Source organism: Ornithorhynchus anatinus, chromosome X3 (genome assembly GCF_004115215.2).
Source record: "Ornithorhynchus anatinus isolate Pmale09 chromosome X3, mOrnAna1.pri.v4, whole genome shotgun sequence".
Classification (NCBI taxonomy): domain Eukaryota; kingdom Metazoa; phylum Chordata; class Mammalia; order Monotremata; family Ornithorhynchidae; genus Ornithorhynchus; species Ornithorhynchus anatinus.
In genome coordinates, this window is record NC_041751.1 from 9,612,269 (window position 1) to 9,628,869 (window position 16,601).

Here is a 16,601-nt window from a genome sequence, read left to right on the forward strand (position 1 = left end):
TGTAATTTATTTTAATGTGTTTCCCTCTAAATGGTAACCTCCTTGCGTGCAGGTAACATGTCTACCGACTCTGTCATATTGTACTCTCCCTAAGCACTCAGTACAGTAAAGGTCAAGTTACTAACTCTGCTGTCCTCTTCCATCTCAAAGACTTCAGATAAAAGGGGAACACAGAGTCACTGAGAAGTAGCCAGGGTTTAAATAGTCGGTATCTTCTATTGATAAGAATACAATTAGAAAAAAATTCAAAGTTTGCAGATACTGTTGCCTCTAGAAAATCAATCCAATAGGTACATGTTTATCCACTAAGTTGAAAGCTCCAGAAAGGCAGATGTGATTATTAAAGCTCCTATACTCTCAAGGGCTTAGTATGGCACACAGTAAGAGCTCAGTAAACATCACTGATTAATTGGTATGATAAAGAAACAAAAACTGGATAGAGGAGGTTGGCAATGTGTGAGATAATGAATATAACATATGTTATACATTTGAAACTTTAGCATAAATCGACATTTTTAACCAAGAAATAAACTTTTGTTTTCCAACATTCACTTATGACAAAGGAAAAAAAGTGTAGAACAAGAAGAGCAGGGAAATGTGATAATGACAGTAAGAATAATAAAAACTGTGGTATTTTTTAAGTGTTATGTACCTTATTAAGTGTAGTTATAGATAAAACTTAAGCAGGTTAGAATCAGGGACTGTACCACACGGGGTTCAAAATCTATGGGGGAGGGAGAGCAAATACCTACTACCCATTTTACCAATGAGAAAACTGAGAGACAGAGAAATTGAGCGACTTCCACTAGATCACACCACAGGCAGGTGGCAGAGTAAGGATTAGGACCTAATCCCATGAGGCCACTATTCACCATCAGTTTTCCAAATATAACCTAACGCAAAACAAATTCATCCTCAAACTTTGGAAAAATGGTTTGGAAGCAACATACCTATCAGTTCCTTATTTCTGACATCTAAGGCCATGTTCCGTAAAGCCGTAGCAACTGCACACACCACCCGGTCATTATCTATTCGCAGCAGCTCCACCAGAATGGGCAGGCCTTTTTCTTTGCGGACGGCAGCCCGGATATACACTGACCACTGTAAAAAGACAGAATACGAAGGACACTGAAAAAAAGAGCGGAAAATCCTATAAGTAAACGCTGAACTGGTGTTTGTTTAGATTGCTGTGAACAAGATTCAAGGAGGTGAGTTAAACACTACTTGCAAGGTTAAGTCACATGCCTTTGATAAATCATTCACCTAAGAAAACCATTTTGCTTTGAGGACAAGTGCTAATCTTTACCATGTTAATAATGATATTTTTCTGAAAGGGTAAACTCATTCCCCAAATTTATGCTCACTGGTGATGCACTGTAGGGCAGGAGTGGAAGGGTAAGGTGATGATGCTGGTAAATGATCAAAAAGAAGCAGAAAAAGGAACGAGGAATTCAAGGGAGAAGAGAGACTAAATTTTAGATATGAAGGGAGATTGAGGCCAAACGGAATGAAAACTAAGGGGTGAACAGGGCCAGTTCCTGAAGAGGGCCCTTGACATTTGCCCAGTACCCCTGGGGAGGTAAGCTACATTTTTATGTGGGGAGAATGAGGGAATGACAGCTCTTTTCTTTATTCCCCACCCTGTCTAGAAGCCTACTTGTAGCTAATATTGCTTCATATTTAAAGGAGGATTGTGATTTTAATAGGGGTTAGTTGTCAGATTCTGTTTCCAAGAAATCTGGTCATAACCTAATTTCCTTTCTGTTTAAATTTCTTTGAATATGGTGATGTAAAAGCTCTAATTTCAAAGAAAAAATTGTTAAAATAAATTTATGCAAGCCAGTGTGTCCAAATGCAGCTTTTATAAAGTACAATAGTCAAGAGAAGACACAGTGAACTATACAAGAGATTTTTAAACCAATCTGTTGGGTGTATCTCAGATAAGGAAAATTACACCCCCTCCCTAGTGAGACACACACATACACACACACTCTCTCCTGTCTCTCTCTTTTTATTCTCCACGTTCAATTAGACATTTAACCTCACCATTCTCTGTCCCAACCTCTCCAAATATGTTGTAATTTTAAGGAATATTTGCTTTCACTCCTCCCAACTGTTTCTTGTTCTTGACTCGCACATAACCAATCAACACCTCCTCCAGGAGATACTCCCTGACCAATCCCACTTCTCTGGTCATGTCAGACCATGAGCCATTCAATTATATATGTATCAATCAATCATATTTATTGAGTGCTTACTGTGTGCAGTATACTGTACTAAGCATCTGGGAGAGTATAGCCTAACAACCTAACAGACACATTCCCTGCCACAACGAGCTTACAGTCTAGAGGATATTTATTCCATTGATTTATTTAAGTCACTTAACTTCTCTGTGCCTCAGTTACCTCATCTGTAAAAAGGGATTAAGACTGTGATCTCCATGTGGGACAAGGACTGTGTCCAATGTAATTACTTTGTATCTACCCCAGTGCTTCAAACAATGCTTGGTGCGTAATAAATGCTTCAATGCCATAATTATTATTATTATTCGCTTAATTTTGTCTTCATCAGCTACATCTATGCTTGTATTCTTATTATGTGTCTATAGTTTGGGTTTGCCTATCTTCCCCATTAGATTTTAAGCATTCTCTGGGCAGCATATGTGGCTTCTTCTTTCCTTGTATCTTCCTAAGACTTTTTAATACAGCTCACTGCACACGGTAGGAGCTCAAGAAATACTGGTGAAGACAACAGTCATGTCTGCCAGGAATTTTAAATAATGATTTAAATCTTTAAATTTTACTTGCTTCCTGTTAAAGTTCATATTTTATCCATTTTAAAACCTTGTGCCTTGGTAAGACTATTTAAGGTGGCTTGAATATCATGGGAGGAGGGGACTTCAAAATTTTAAAATACATCAAAGAGAACATTCTGCACGTAAAGTCTAGGTAAGAGGGGAAGAATGCAGAAACATTCTACCTAGTGATGATTTAACCCTGGGAAGCAATAGAAGAAGCAGTGCTGAACAAAACTTCATAGTCCATTGAAGTCTGTTGAAGTTGAATGTAATTAATGTCACAATACTCTAAAGAATCTGGGTAAAAACAAATTTATGAGCATCACTGGCATTTACTGAGTACAGCTGCCCTCTCAGCATGACAAAGAAGGGAGTTTTCTGCCATGAAACCTCTCACATTTGAAAAATAAATCTGGGTTCTTGTTTGCTTTTATCACCTTTATACTTTTCCCTATAGATGCATCTGGAAAGACTACTCACCTTATAAAATATCCCTAAGCAACCTTAAGGATGAGTCACTTTCAGTTCAAAAATCCGCCCTAGAAAAATGACCTTTCCTGAAAATAAGCCTTTCCTAGTCTCCTTTGAAAAACAGTGTACACAGCTGTCCTTTATTTGCAAAGATACAGTCATAAAGAGTAAGCTTCTACCCAGATGTCCGGGTAGGAGTTAGACTGAAAAGATCAATGCACACTGTTTTCAATTAAGGCTAGTTCCTTGTTGCTCTAATACTGTCCCATTCAAGGACCAGGGCTACCATCAGCAAGTGCTTAGTACAATGCTTGGCATATAGTAAACACCTAAAAAAATACCGATTGATTGATCATCAGTATGGATGTCTGAATTATTTTTACAATGGTAATAATCATCATCATAATGGCGATAATAGAATATATTAAGCACTCAGTATATCCCAAGCACTGAAATGGGAGCTGAAGTAGACCTAGGGATTCAGGTCAGACACAGTTGCTTTTCCATATGCAACTCCCAATCTAAGTTGGGGTGATGTCATAAAATGCATGAAATCGGCATTTATAAATGTCTTTTGTTATGGCATCTCTTCACAAAGACCGAGCAAAATATTCAGAAACTGCAGCCTCAACTGCCTGCTTCTTCTTTCCCCTCCACCATGGCTGAGTCAACTTCCTTCCCTCTTCGCCATCCCTGAAATGCACTGTGCTCCAGCCAGCTTCACTGGCTTTCCTCCACATCATCGAGGTGACCCCATCCTGTCTTGCTGTCCATCATCTCTGTGGGAAGGAGAACAGCATGATGCCTCATAAAATCTCGGGAAACCCAGTGGCTGAGGTAGCTATTACTGTGACTATGGGTATACCATGGACTCAATCACTAGGAGCCTGAAATTCTGTTCTTCTAGCCACAGATTCCTATTGACTTTGATTTGCTTTTGACTTCGTCTCTTATTGCTGTTTAATGCCATATTGGTTCATTGTTCCCAATGTCTCTCTGTCCAGTCCTCCCCCCGACCTATACGTATAGATTGTGAGCTCCTTGAGTCTCTAATTCTCACTTGTGTACTTTTTCTCTGCCTAGAGTTAGTGCTTAAAAATATTACTACTACTACTATATCACCCTCAAATTAAAGTGCTTTATACTGGACTTTATGAAGCCAAGATACAAGCTCTCCAAGCTTGTGACTGGTATTTTTAAAAGGCGAGACCCTGACACAAGTTGGATATGAATAATACTGTTTTAGAACTTAAGTAAAAATCCAAACAACTCATATTGCTAATCTCTAGGTTTTCAACCAAAGTGTTGTTAAGTTTTTCACCCATAGGAAAGCAGAGTTACTGAATGCAGGATCTAGAGAAGCACTCCAGTCATTCCTTAACACTTTTCCCCCCTGTGGTCCAAAGCTTAAGCTTATTTCCATTTTAAAAAAGGTTAAAAATAACTTTGTTCGGCACAGCATAAAATATAGTTGGTTTTTTTCCCCGAGTGGACTCTTTTCCTACTGCGGATGAGAAGTCAGCCCTCCCACTTAGAAAAGCCCACAGGTCTGTCATGGTGATTTAGCCCCTATCATAACATCAAAGTTATCTAGTCATACCACCTTAGGCTGGAAACTCAGGATAGTCTATTAGTCATATAAGCAATCGCAGGAGAGCTAGAAATAGAAAGAAGCTGCAGTTTGAAAACTGAGGACTGACCATCCCTTACCCTAGTACTCATTAAGCCAATGTCTCCAAAAGCAGTTATGGGTTGTTTTAAGAGTATTCAAATAGAGAGGCTTTGACAAACTCCAATTTTCTCCATTAAAAAGCATAGCTCATGTAACTGAGTTTTGCATATTTGGATGTAATTTTCTTTGTCTGTGGTCATCATATCTCATTTTCATTTCCATCTGGCAGTCTCAAAACTGAACTGTGAAGTCTCAACAAAAATATGAACAAAAAGCCACAGTATAAAAATGGAGAGGGACAAACCATGAACGGTTATGGTGAAAATCAATCTTCTGGCTAATATCCTTAATCGTCTTGCTAGCCCATCAACTTAATCAAGACAAAATACCTTCAATCATTAACATTTTAAAAGAAAAAGGGCTCTTGTGAGACTAGAGAAAGTGTTTTGGGGAAAAAATCTGAAATTATGCTTCTTAAATACTTATTAGGTTGCTCTGACATTCACCTGCCCCAGAATCCCTCAAACATGCATACTTTTTTTTAAGGTATTTGTGAAGTGCTTACTATGAACCAGGCACTGTACTAAGCACTGCAGTAAATACAAAACAATCAGGTTGGACACAGTCCCTGTCCTACATGGGGCTCACAGTTTTAATCTCCATTTTACAGATGAAGGAATTGAGGAATATAGAAATGAAGTGACTTGCCTAAAGTCACACAGCAGGCTAGTGGTGGAGCCAGGAGTAGAACCCAGGTCCTTCTGATTCCCAGGCCTGTGCTCTTTCCAGTAGGCCACGATGCTTCCCACACTTGTGCACACTGAAATATTTCACTGCACAACTATACTCCTTGGTTGTCAGAATTGAATATAAGATTTTTGACCTTGAGCAGGAACCCCAATTTCAGATTTATAAAATGCATATGCAACTGAAGTGCTTTATTGCTACATTTCACTTTTTACATCTGCCACTGTATTGTAGTCATAATAGAGTACAAATTGTAAATAATTAACTATTTTCCCTTATTATAAAAAAGCCATATTTTAGGCCTTTAGATTTGTGATAAACTGAAATTAGGAAAAATGAGCCTGACCAAATCTGAGTTATTTTTTGAGAAAAAAAATGAGAGAGAGAACCTTAATTTTAAGCAAAAATTAGGTAAAATCTTATTCAGGAAGCTTTCAGGATAATGTAAAGTCACTACAAGATCTTGAATGTGCCTATCATCTATAAAAATAGTTCAAAGATTGAGGGGAATTGCAAAGAAATTTAGAGGTAAAGAGCACAGCTAGGCACTGATAGAACTTGAGATGCTTAGAGGGAATCTTATTGGTTTGGTATGAACAATGTCTGGTGAAGTCAGCAACATTACAGTGCAAATTACTTACCTGGGCAAAAATGGGCACTTCAGAATAGCCTTTACCTAAAGCTACATTGCATTAGGTAGCTCCTTTTACATGGATCTACCTGCTCAATCCCCAAATTGCCACAGATTCACTCCCAGATTAAGAACAACATGTTTTAAGATGCTCAAGCCAAGAAGTGATAACTTCTGTCTTGGGCTGTGCCCTCTCTCTCCAGCTGATGCAGTGCATTTATTGGCTTGGAGAGAGTCTTTGACAAGACTATTTTTCCAGATCCATTACATTTTCACCAGGTAAAAGAGAAAAAAATGCAACAGAAAGGGTAAAATTAGTGTCTGTCTCCCCACTAGATTGTAAACTCCTCGTGGTCAGGAATAATTTCTCCACTTCTACTGTACCCTCCCAAGCACTTAATACAATGCTCTGCACACAGTAATTGCTTGATAAATACTAGTGACTGACTGAAAAACAGTCTAGTATGATTATCGGAAAGCTGTTTGCTAAAGAAGCTGTACTAAAGAAGCAAATTGGTTTCCTATGGTTAGGATCTATATTACATCTGGATAGGGCTTTAATGGTGAAAATGATCCCCTTGAAACCTCAGACCTATAGAAGAAGCATTTTTATTCATTCATTTTCATTCATTCATTCAATCCTATTTATTGAGTGCTTACTTTGTGCAAAGCTGTGTACTAAGTGCTAGGAAGAGTACAATACAACAATAAACAGGCACATTCCCAGCCCACAGTGAGCTTGCAATCTAGAGATTTCCCAGTTTTTGGCTCTTTTGTTTTTTTTCCTTTAGCCAGTATTAGGCAATTCAGGCTCTACACAAGAGGTAGGATGAGATGAACCCGATCCCTGGAGGCCAGTGCAAGAGCAGGGTGAGGTCCAAACAGAGCATAAAATGAAGCAAACCACATTCTACCCCCACAATCCAAGTCATCACAGAGCAAGAGAGGTAAAAACTGTATCTGATTTGGCAGTGAGAGAGGTGGAGGAGGAGGAAGAGAATGACAGAGGGCTATGAAAGCTGATGGAACTGGGCCTTTGAAAACAGTGATGGCCTTGAGCCTATATGAAGAACAAAAAAGCAAAACAGTAATGGAACGGAATATTAGCCTCTGATAGGCAGTATACGATGTCTCAGGTCAAGGGGTTGTCAATTCCATCGACAAACAATCAAAACAAGTGCACACATTTCATGTGCATCTGCTCTTTTCTCTGATTCCTTCACAATCCTGCCAATCATTCTCTATCATGAGTTTGGACAAGAAACACCTGTTTGGTGAATAAGCAATTTGTCTTTTGAAAGGCACTATTTACTTGATAATTTTTCTTTATAGTGGCAAACTGAATCTGTATTTTAGAAATACGTGTACACACTAAGCATCTACTGATTTGCTTGAAGAACATTTTGATTGTCCTCATAACATCTCCGCAAAATGAAGCTGTATCTATCGGGATTATTTATGGAAGGTTAGCTAGAAACATTTAAAATGATACTTTTTTGTGGTATTTGTTAAGCACTTACTATGTGCCAGGCACCGTACTCGGCACTGGAGCAGATAGAAGATAATCAGGTTGGACATCATCCACGTCCCACATGGGTCTCACAGTCCTAATCCCCATTTTACAGAGAAGGGAACTGAGGCAAGGAGAAGCTAGGTGCCTTGCCCAAAGTAACACAGCAAACAAGTGACAAAGCCGGTCCTTCAGATTTCCATGCTCTAGCCATGAGGTCATGCTGCTTCTCATAATAAACTTAAACTTTAAAGGTCATTCTTGTCTAAGTGCCAATCAATCATATTTAGCGAGTGCTGTGTACTGTGTAATAATCACTTTGGAGAGTACCACATAACAACAGGCACATTCCCTGCCCACAATGAGTTTACAGTCTAGAGGGCCTCAGGTAATGGTGGAGAAGTGGTGACTGCAGAGTTGGGGAGGGGCCTTGGTGGAAGTGGCAGGAAGTGGAAGCTGAAAAAGGTCTGCCCAGGAAACTTGGGAAAGGAAGAGCAGGCATCCTGGTAAGAGAGACCTCAGTGGGGAGGTAGGGTAGTAGGGAAGTCTGCTTCTCTGCCAGCCTCCAGCCAGGTCCCTTGCCATTAAAAAGTCTCCTGACACTGGGGAAGTTGGGCTGGGTAAGGCTGGCCACATCTCTGTCCTGCTGCACCCCATGGCCTGGTCTCTTCCTGGTCGGTCCATGGCTCCCTCCCAGAAGGGGAATAGCAGGAGAGGAGTGGGCCCTGTATGCACTTCTGGGCATCTCTGCTGTCATAAGCGCTTAGCACAGTGCTCTGCACACGGTAAGCACTCAATAGATACGATTGCATGAATGAATGAATAAACTCATTTTTAGGAGAGGAATCAGGGAAGTATTGGGGAATGGGGACTGAGAAGGGTGATAATATGGAATAATGCAATGACACAAAACGGTAGTAATGAAAAGAGAAGCAGTGTGGCTTAGTGGATAGAGCATGGGCCCGGGAGTCGGAAGGAGTTTATGTTCTAATTCCAGCTCTGCCACCTAATTATAGTAATAATAATAATGGTACTTTTTAAGTGCTTACTATGTGTCAAGCATCGTTCTAAGTGCTGGGGTAGATACAAGCTAATCAGGATGGACAGAGTCCCTGTCTCATACAGGGCCCACAGTTTTAATTTCCATTTTACAGATGAGGTAACTGAAGCCTTGAGAAGTTATCAATCCCTTAATGATAGCTAACCAAGAACATTATTCCTATGGTATGGTGGGCAGTCTGTAATGTGACAGGTGATGGGTTAACAAAGCCATTTTCCCAATTGAGTAGTTGAAGAACTACTAAATAGCTAAGAATTTTAGCTGGCAAAGTTGTCACAGGCTCCATAGCCAACTGCCAACTAGTTTGCCAGAGTACCTTATAATAATTTTTCTTTATTATACCCTATCTTCCTTATGACACCTTATCTTATGATTTTATTATATGCAATTTCAAGAACAGCCAGTAGTGATACTAAAAAAAACCCATCCCTGTTAGCGTTTAAAAACAAGTTGGATTGTTCATCTTTGGAAATTAAGTATGAAACTGACAAACTAGGTATAAAGTTTGGCAGTATTTTTGTTTTTGACATTTTATTATACATTCCTTTACAACATCTCAAGACATTAGCAATGAGTGTCAAAGTCAAAGTCTGCCAGGAAAATGAATTCTTACTTCTCTAAATATTAAGTATGCATGTTCAAGGGTGATACTTGGAAATATTCACTTAAAAATAGCTTACCTGTAAATATCTAAGCATGTTACATAATTTACAAACCCCCTCAAATTTTAACATACTGCTACCCTTTCCAGAAAGAACTGTAAGCTCCCAGGGATTGTGTCTACCAACTCTGTTGTATTATACGTTCCCAAGCACTTTATGCAGTGCTCTGCACCGTGAGCACTCAATAAAAACCACTGATGATTCATTCATTCAATCATATTTATTGAGCACTTACTGTGTGGAAAGCATGATTGACTGATTAAAAATAAGCCTAGTTCTCTTAGTACTACTCATTTATGTTTCTTAAACATTGGCTAGCATTCTTGCTGAGGGCTTTTTGCCAATGAAGAGCTCTGATTGACTGCTCATACCTTCCAGCTGCCGGCGGCCAAGTTCTGCAGGGCCCCCGCGGCGCCTTCCAGTGTGTCTGGATTTGAGCACTCGGAGAGAAGTGTGAGGTAGGGTTTCACGATAGAAGGGTGCCACAGCATCTGGATTCCTTTTGGTGGGTCCGCACAGTCTGGGAGAGGTCCAACTCCATCCCACTAATAGAAGGAAAAAAAAGACAAGGGATGTCATCATAAAGTTTGCTATTTAGGCTGCGAGTTGGCTTGCTCTTTTCTGACAGATGAGAAAAAAATAAAACAAAGCAAAACAGGGGCTGTCATTTCAGATCCGGGTTGGACTGAGCTCATCTGGGGCACTGAAGCCAATTTAAATAACCATTACCTTTAGTCATGAATTTAAATAACTCATGGAAATTCTCAAGAGTAGTTATAAAGGTGCTTACCAATTAACATCTATTGATCACCTACTATGTGCAGTCCATGGTACTAAGGGTACTTGGGAGAGGTTGACAGAATAAGCAGACATGATACCTGTCCACAATGAGTTTACAATCTATGGGGGAAGACAGACACTAAGAGAAATTTCAGGTAAAGGGGAGCTAAAGATACATTTATAACTGCTACGGGGGAGGGGTGAGTGAGTATTCAAGTTCTTAGGTGACACAGAGTGTTGAAATAGTAGCCAGGGCAGGGTTGAGGAAATGAGGGATTAATCAGGGAAGGTCTCCTGCAAGAGATGTAATTTCAGAAGGGCCTGGAATCTGACAGTGGTCTACAGGTTTATCAGTTGTGAAAACACAAAAGTGTTTGAATCTGTTGGCATTTGTAGGAAAAAAACTCAGCTACCATTGTTAAATTTACTTTTTTTTCCTGAAGTGACTGGATTTGCAGGTAGGCAAGCAAACTCGCTAATCATGGGTCCTGCAAAACAGTATTAGGAAAAGTAGTTTTTTTCCTTCTTAGTGCTTTGCATGTTCACATATGAGGCAATGTTCCCCTTGGAACAGGTCTGAGAAAAGGAGAGAGAAAGGGGCAAGCAGAGGAAGCTCTCCCTTCTTCACATCTTAGGAATCCTGATCCCCAGAGGAAAGGGGAGAATCAAGTTGAATTGCCATATCAGGATTTCATGTTCATCTAGATTAGGATAAAACCCTTTGAAATAGGACACATTTAATATCAGAGAAGCACATATTGCCTATCTTTCTATTAAGACCATTTTCAATGAATGTGTCAATCACGGTTCACACATTATAACGAGAACACGAACATTGTAAGATGTTAGTTTCATCTTGCTAACAGTCCATAGCCATCCTATTGAAAGCTGACTTAACTTGTGAATAGAACATAATTAAACCACTAGACTTATCTTTTTAAATACAAAAAAGGAAAAAAATACAATTGAAGGTGAGCTAGGTTTGTAACTGTACTTCTGGCTCATTTTGGGCAAATGGCAGTTCGCATAGGACTTTAGATGGAAAGACAGTATCATCACGGGAAAGATGGCCTTTACTTTGCGGCTTTATCAATTTCCAGGAAGCAATGGTAAAACCTACTCCTTGTAAGGCAGAAGCTGAATGTTACTGGGCACATCCCGTTTGATAAGAAAAACAAATTACTCTTTTTCCTTTTCTAATTTATCATCTTCTGGAAGGAGTACGAGTTACAGTGAGAGTCTCTTGATTTACAGCCAAGTGATCTATACATGGTATTAACTTTGGCATGGGCAAGAAGTGCTGTCTCATCTGTCCACAAGGGAAGAGTCAAGTTGAGGGTGTGCCTCATTTCACAGAAATAGTTATAAGGATGGATGAGCATGTCTTCTTTTAAAGCAAGAGTTAAGGGTAGATGAGACCATGTATAGTGGCATGCAGTATAGAATTTTGTACCAAATGTGACATGTAACTTGTCCTGTTACAAAAGTATGGTTATCTTTGTTGATGTTTATCCCTGTTCTCATTTCCCAAATACTTTATTGTAAAGTGTGACAAAAGATTCACCAAAAATACACTTCTCTGTGGCTCCATCCATAGGTACATAAATGACTTTTATTACATTCCTTCCTTAATATATCTAGAGAAAATTGTAAGGAAAAAGAGAAAGAACAATTGATGTGAATAAGGAAAAATCTTTGAAGGCAACTAGAAGCATAGTTCAAAGAAGCTTCTGTGCGATTTTAGAGCCTTCATGTTTCTGAGATATGTTAATACCAAACAAGAGAAGATTTCAAAGACTGTTTTTGACCTTTATCTATATCCTTTATTCACACTTTTGTAAAGTTAGCAGAATAAACACCCCTATACTGCCATAGAAAAATGCAATTATTATTATTACTATTTTGACTACCAGACCACAGATCTCCCCATTGCATTCTTCTAAGCACTTAGTACAGTGCTCCACACACAGTAAGCATTCAGTAAATATGATTAATTGATTGATTTTCAAATCCCACCTTAGATTACCTCTACTGCAGGAGGCTTTTCCTGATTAATTTTCCTTCTCCCCAGGCCAAGTACTCCTTACTTATCATCTTATCACTTTTATGCTCAGAAGTTCCTCTTACAATTTTAGACATATCATTTATATACTACACTATATGAGCACATCTTTCTCCTATTTGTAAGTTATTTTATATTGGTCCTCTCCAGGTAGATTCAAGATACTTGTGTGGCTAGGGAAATACTGTTGCCTGATTTGCTTCAGAGTGTTTCCACCTATCCTCGGTTTGGTCTGGCCAGGAATTCCCTTCTAAAAAGATAACCATTGCTTTCAGATGATGTGATTGGTCCTGTATCCAAATAGAAGTGGAGAAAATGAGTGAACTCATTTCATTTACTTCCTATGTAAGCACTTTGCTTCCTTATTCTAGTAATGTTATCACAATCTATACTCTTCTCCATGCAATTATACCTACCGATATTGATTTAGGTACTAGCAATTTGCAAAACTTTATGTATGTAAAGATGACTTGGACCTTGCCTATTTAGGAACCCAGGATTAGGGCCTTTTTTCTTAGCTTCAGGATAAAGACTACTAGTCATGAAAGGATTTTCTTCGGATATACACACTAATCCTACAGTTGATATGGGAAGGAGTTCAAAAATAAACTGGTTGGCTATTGCAAAGGTTTACATATAGGTCATTAGAAAACAGGAAGCAGGAAACACCTCTAGTTCAGGGATGGGCAATTATTTAGGTAGTTGTCTGTGAGCCAGTCATGTAAGAAGGGTGACCCCTAAAGGGACAAAAGAATTCTGGGCTCCCCTTTGCTGACCTCACTCCCCTTCCAACACCATTCTGCCTCATAAAGAGAACATATTAGATTCTGTTAAATTTTAATCACATGGAACCAGTTCATGGTGACGGGGCAGTTAAAATTGAGTCCCCAGGGTGTCTTGAGTTTCAAGTAGGGGGTGGATGTGAAGGAGGGAGGGAGAGAGGGAAGGCTGGTGGATCAACCGGTGAAAACTACCAAAGAATGCAGTTGCCTCCAAAAGCCAAGAATCCCACCTGAACTGATATCATTGCTGAAGTGTGGGCACCAATTCCTTGACAATGGGATGTCATCAGACCATTATATATTAGGCCTTGCGGCTGCATAAAAATTCTACAGTGGAAAAGGGAATGTTTCTCTTGGTAGAGAAGTAATCTTGGTAGAGAAGTAAAACCTTTACTCTAGTATGTTCAAGGATCACACCAATGTAACTGTGATAGCATTTAACTTCAAGTGTTTCTTGACCAGTTTCTTGACAGGTGAAATAAAAGATCATTTTAGAATGCTAGTCGAATAAATAGTGAATATACTTTTGTTCAGGAAGATAAAAGACTACTGATATGGTCGCGGGGTGTGATGATAGCAAGGATAACATAGGTGGGTACTAGAGGCTGGCCCATTTAAAAAATGCAGGATGCATTGCTTCTGGACATAATCCATGATCACCTAGACCAGGAATAGAACTGCTCGCTGTATATGAGATGATAAATGTTTGCAGGAAAAAGGGCAAAACTATTTCAGGGAGGTGAACTTGTTCAATTTGAAGGTAACAATAGCTTTTTTTTGAGCTGATTCTTTAAAAATAGACTTCAAGATTTTTGCTGCCAGTTGTGTTTGGAGTCTATTAACAGATTTTTATCTTGATGGGTTTAGGACAGGGCAGTGGAATATATTTGTCTCTTAGGAAGAAGAAGTTTGTGACTTCTGAATCAAACTGGAAGGTAACTGGTGAAAGGTATAATGAACAGGCTTTTTTTCTGGCTTTGAGCTCAAAGCAGGCACAAAAGAGTCTGAGCATAATTTAATCAGTGCAATTTTAACCATAACATAAAATTAGATGCTCTCAAACTTGTTTAAAAAAGACCAAATAATAAATACAGGTTTATGTAAAAATTCTAATGCCTTAAGAGTTAGTTCTTCATTACTGAATTCCAGTCTGTATGTGAAAATATCCATGAACATAATATTAAAATAATTACAGTCACTTTACAGAGACAACCTATATTTTGAAAACATTTTCTGGGTTTATACAGATGCAAAACAAAAATTCTTTTTGGGTTTTATTATTCCTCATCCAGAGGACGCAACTTTACATTAACAGAAGTGTGTCTACCAACTCTGGTATATTATACTCTCTCAAGTGCTTAGTATAAACATTAAGTGCTCAATAAACACCATTGATGTATTAATAGAAGTAATAATACATAAAATTTTGTTTGATACACATGACTGTGCATTATTTGTCTCCTGATAAAAATTCCCTAAACCTATTCCTTCCTATGGGAGGGAGAGATCCAGATTTATTTCCTCAGTTCCTGTCACCCTTACATTAAAGAAACCACACAGAGCAGAAAGTAGAACTTGAATGATTCCCTCCTTGAAGGTTTAGTAAACCATCCTGAGAAATTGGTTGCCTGAATCAGGCAGATGTTGCATAAGAATGTAGTATGAAAAGAATTTTTCAGATTTTTGGAAGGATATAACGGAAAATAATAAAAAAACAGAGGGTGGTGAATAAGGACTAAGAGAAATTCAGGGCCTTAAATATGGAATTATAATTCCTAGAACACCTGCTTCTTGCATTACAATCCTGGAAGTCAGAAGGACCTGGGTTCTAATCCCAGCTCCACCACTTGCCTGCTGTGTGACCTTAGGCGAGTCACTTAACCTCTCCATGCCTCAGTTAACTCATCTGGGGATTAAGACTGTGAGCCCTATGTGGGACATGGACCATGTCGAACCTGATTAGCTTGTATCCACCCCAGTGCTTATGACACATAGTAAGCGCTTATTGAGGACCGTAAACATACTTTCAAGCTGTCTCTCGTGAGTGGTCAGAAAGTACTATTTGGGTTTGGGAAATGGGTGCACAAAAAGCAGAGGGTTTGAACTGTATTGAGACAGCATAAATCCCTGCTCTTCCAAGTCAACAGGCTCAGCAGCTCTCTGAGGGTCTCTGAGAGAGGGCAATCTAGGGACTGTTATATTCTATTGATTGCACCACAAGTAGCATTTCCAGATGATTATCAGTTGCTTTACAGAAGCAGCACCCTAATAAAATCTGAAAATAAATCTGAAGACATTCAAGATGGTGTATACCCGTCAAGTCTTACACACAACCAAAGCTTACCCACAATTCACAACTCAATGGTATCACTGAGCTCTGCTATCAGAGCAGTATTTCACCTAATGTTGCACAGCTAAAGTAGAAAATGAAATCAAGACAGCCAGCACTGTTTTGGGGAGACTGGCTGACAGAATCAATCATATTTATTGAGCTCTTAATGTGCAGAGGACACCGTACTAAGCACTTGGGAAAGTACAACACAATTTAATAGAAACATTCCATGCCCACGATGAGCTAGGAGTTTAGAAGGGGAGACTGACATTAATATAAATAAATTACAGATATGTACATTAGTGCTGTGGGGCTGGGCGGGCAAGTGGGGAGGAATTGGAGTTCAGAGGCACACCAAATAAATTGAAGGCTTATGAAGCTGTTGAGTGTCTGTTCTGTGCCCTGGGGGGAACCGATTGACAGAAGGGAAGAGTGAATGCACATGGCCCATAGCAAGTTCCACATGACTGAGGCAGTCACCAGAACAGTGATGAGTCTGGCAAATGGCCAAGCAAGAGAGCCACAAGAAAAGTAATTGCCCTAGAGGTGAAAAAGATCACCCCTCGACCTTTTCATCTCTGTGGATAGGTTCTTACCATCAATACCAGCTCCTTAGAAAGCAGGGTAAAAAACAAACAGCTAAGTTGTCCTGCGAGCAGAGAGAAACATATGAAAGACTGCCCGCTGACTGATTTTGCAGGTTGCAAAGTACAATCTTTACTGCAACATACATTTTATCCCAGACCTATCAGTTCCCCAAAAAACACACTATACCAATGGAATGTGTCAGAATGTATCTTCATTACGAGGGTATCTAGCCCAATTAGGGAGCAGCCATTGCCCTCAAGCACTTGAAGATATAAATTAGCTTTCAAAGATGTACCACGACTAACTGGACTTCCTGATTATACTTATCTTAATTACGTGAAACACATCACAGGCAAGAGATATCACCAGATCACGATGGGCAGAGTTTATAACTACAATATTACAGAAACATTCTGACATTTTAATGCTTTTTTTCTTCTCCAGGGAAGTCATGTATTGGCAAAGAAGGAAGAATCTTAGACACAGAAAATGGATTTCAGTAAGTAA

General features: G+C 39.2%; 1 protein-coding gene across 6 annotated transcripts in view; it reads right to left on the reverse strand.

Moving 5' to 3' along the window:
- The window catches only part of CTNND2 (catenin delta 2), a 471,257-nt gene that overhangs the window by 60,401 nt on the left and 394,255 nt on the right, over positions 1–16,601 (reverse strand). For 4 of the 6 annotated variants that reach the window (XM_039910617.1, XM_029053896.2, XM_039910619.1 and 1 more), the window contains 2 exons: positions 9,922–10,095; positions 951–1,128 (listed from right to left, as the gene is read on the reverse strand). In XM_039910617.1, coding sequence (XP_039766551.1) covers positions 951–1,128; positions 9,922–10,095 — 352 coding nt within the window. The remainder of the gene's footprint in view (positions 1–950; positions 1,129–9,921; positions 10,096–16,601) is intronic. The other 2 variants (XM_039910616.1, XM_007659724.4) reach the window with 1 other exon arrangement.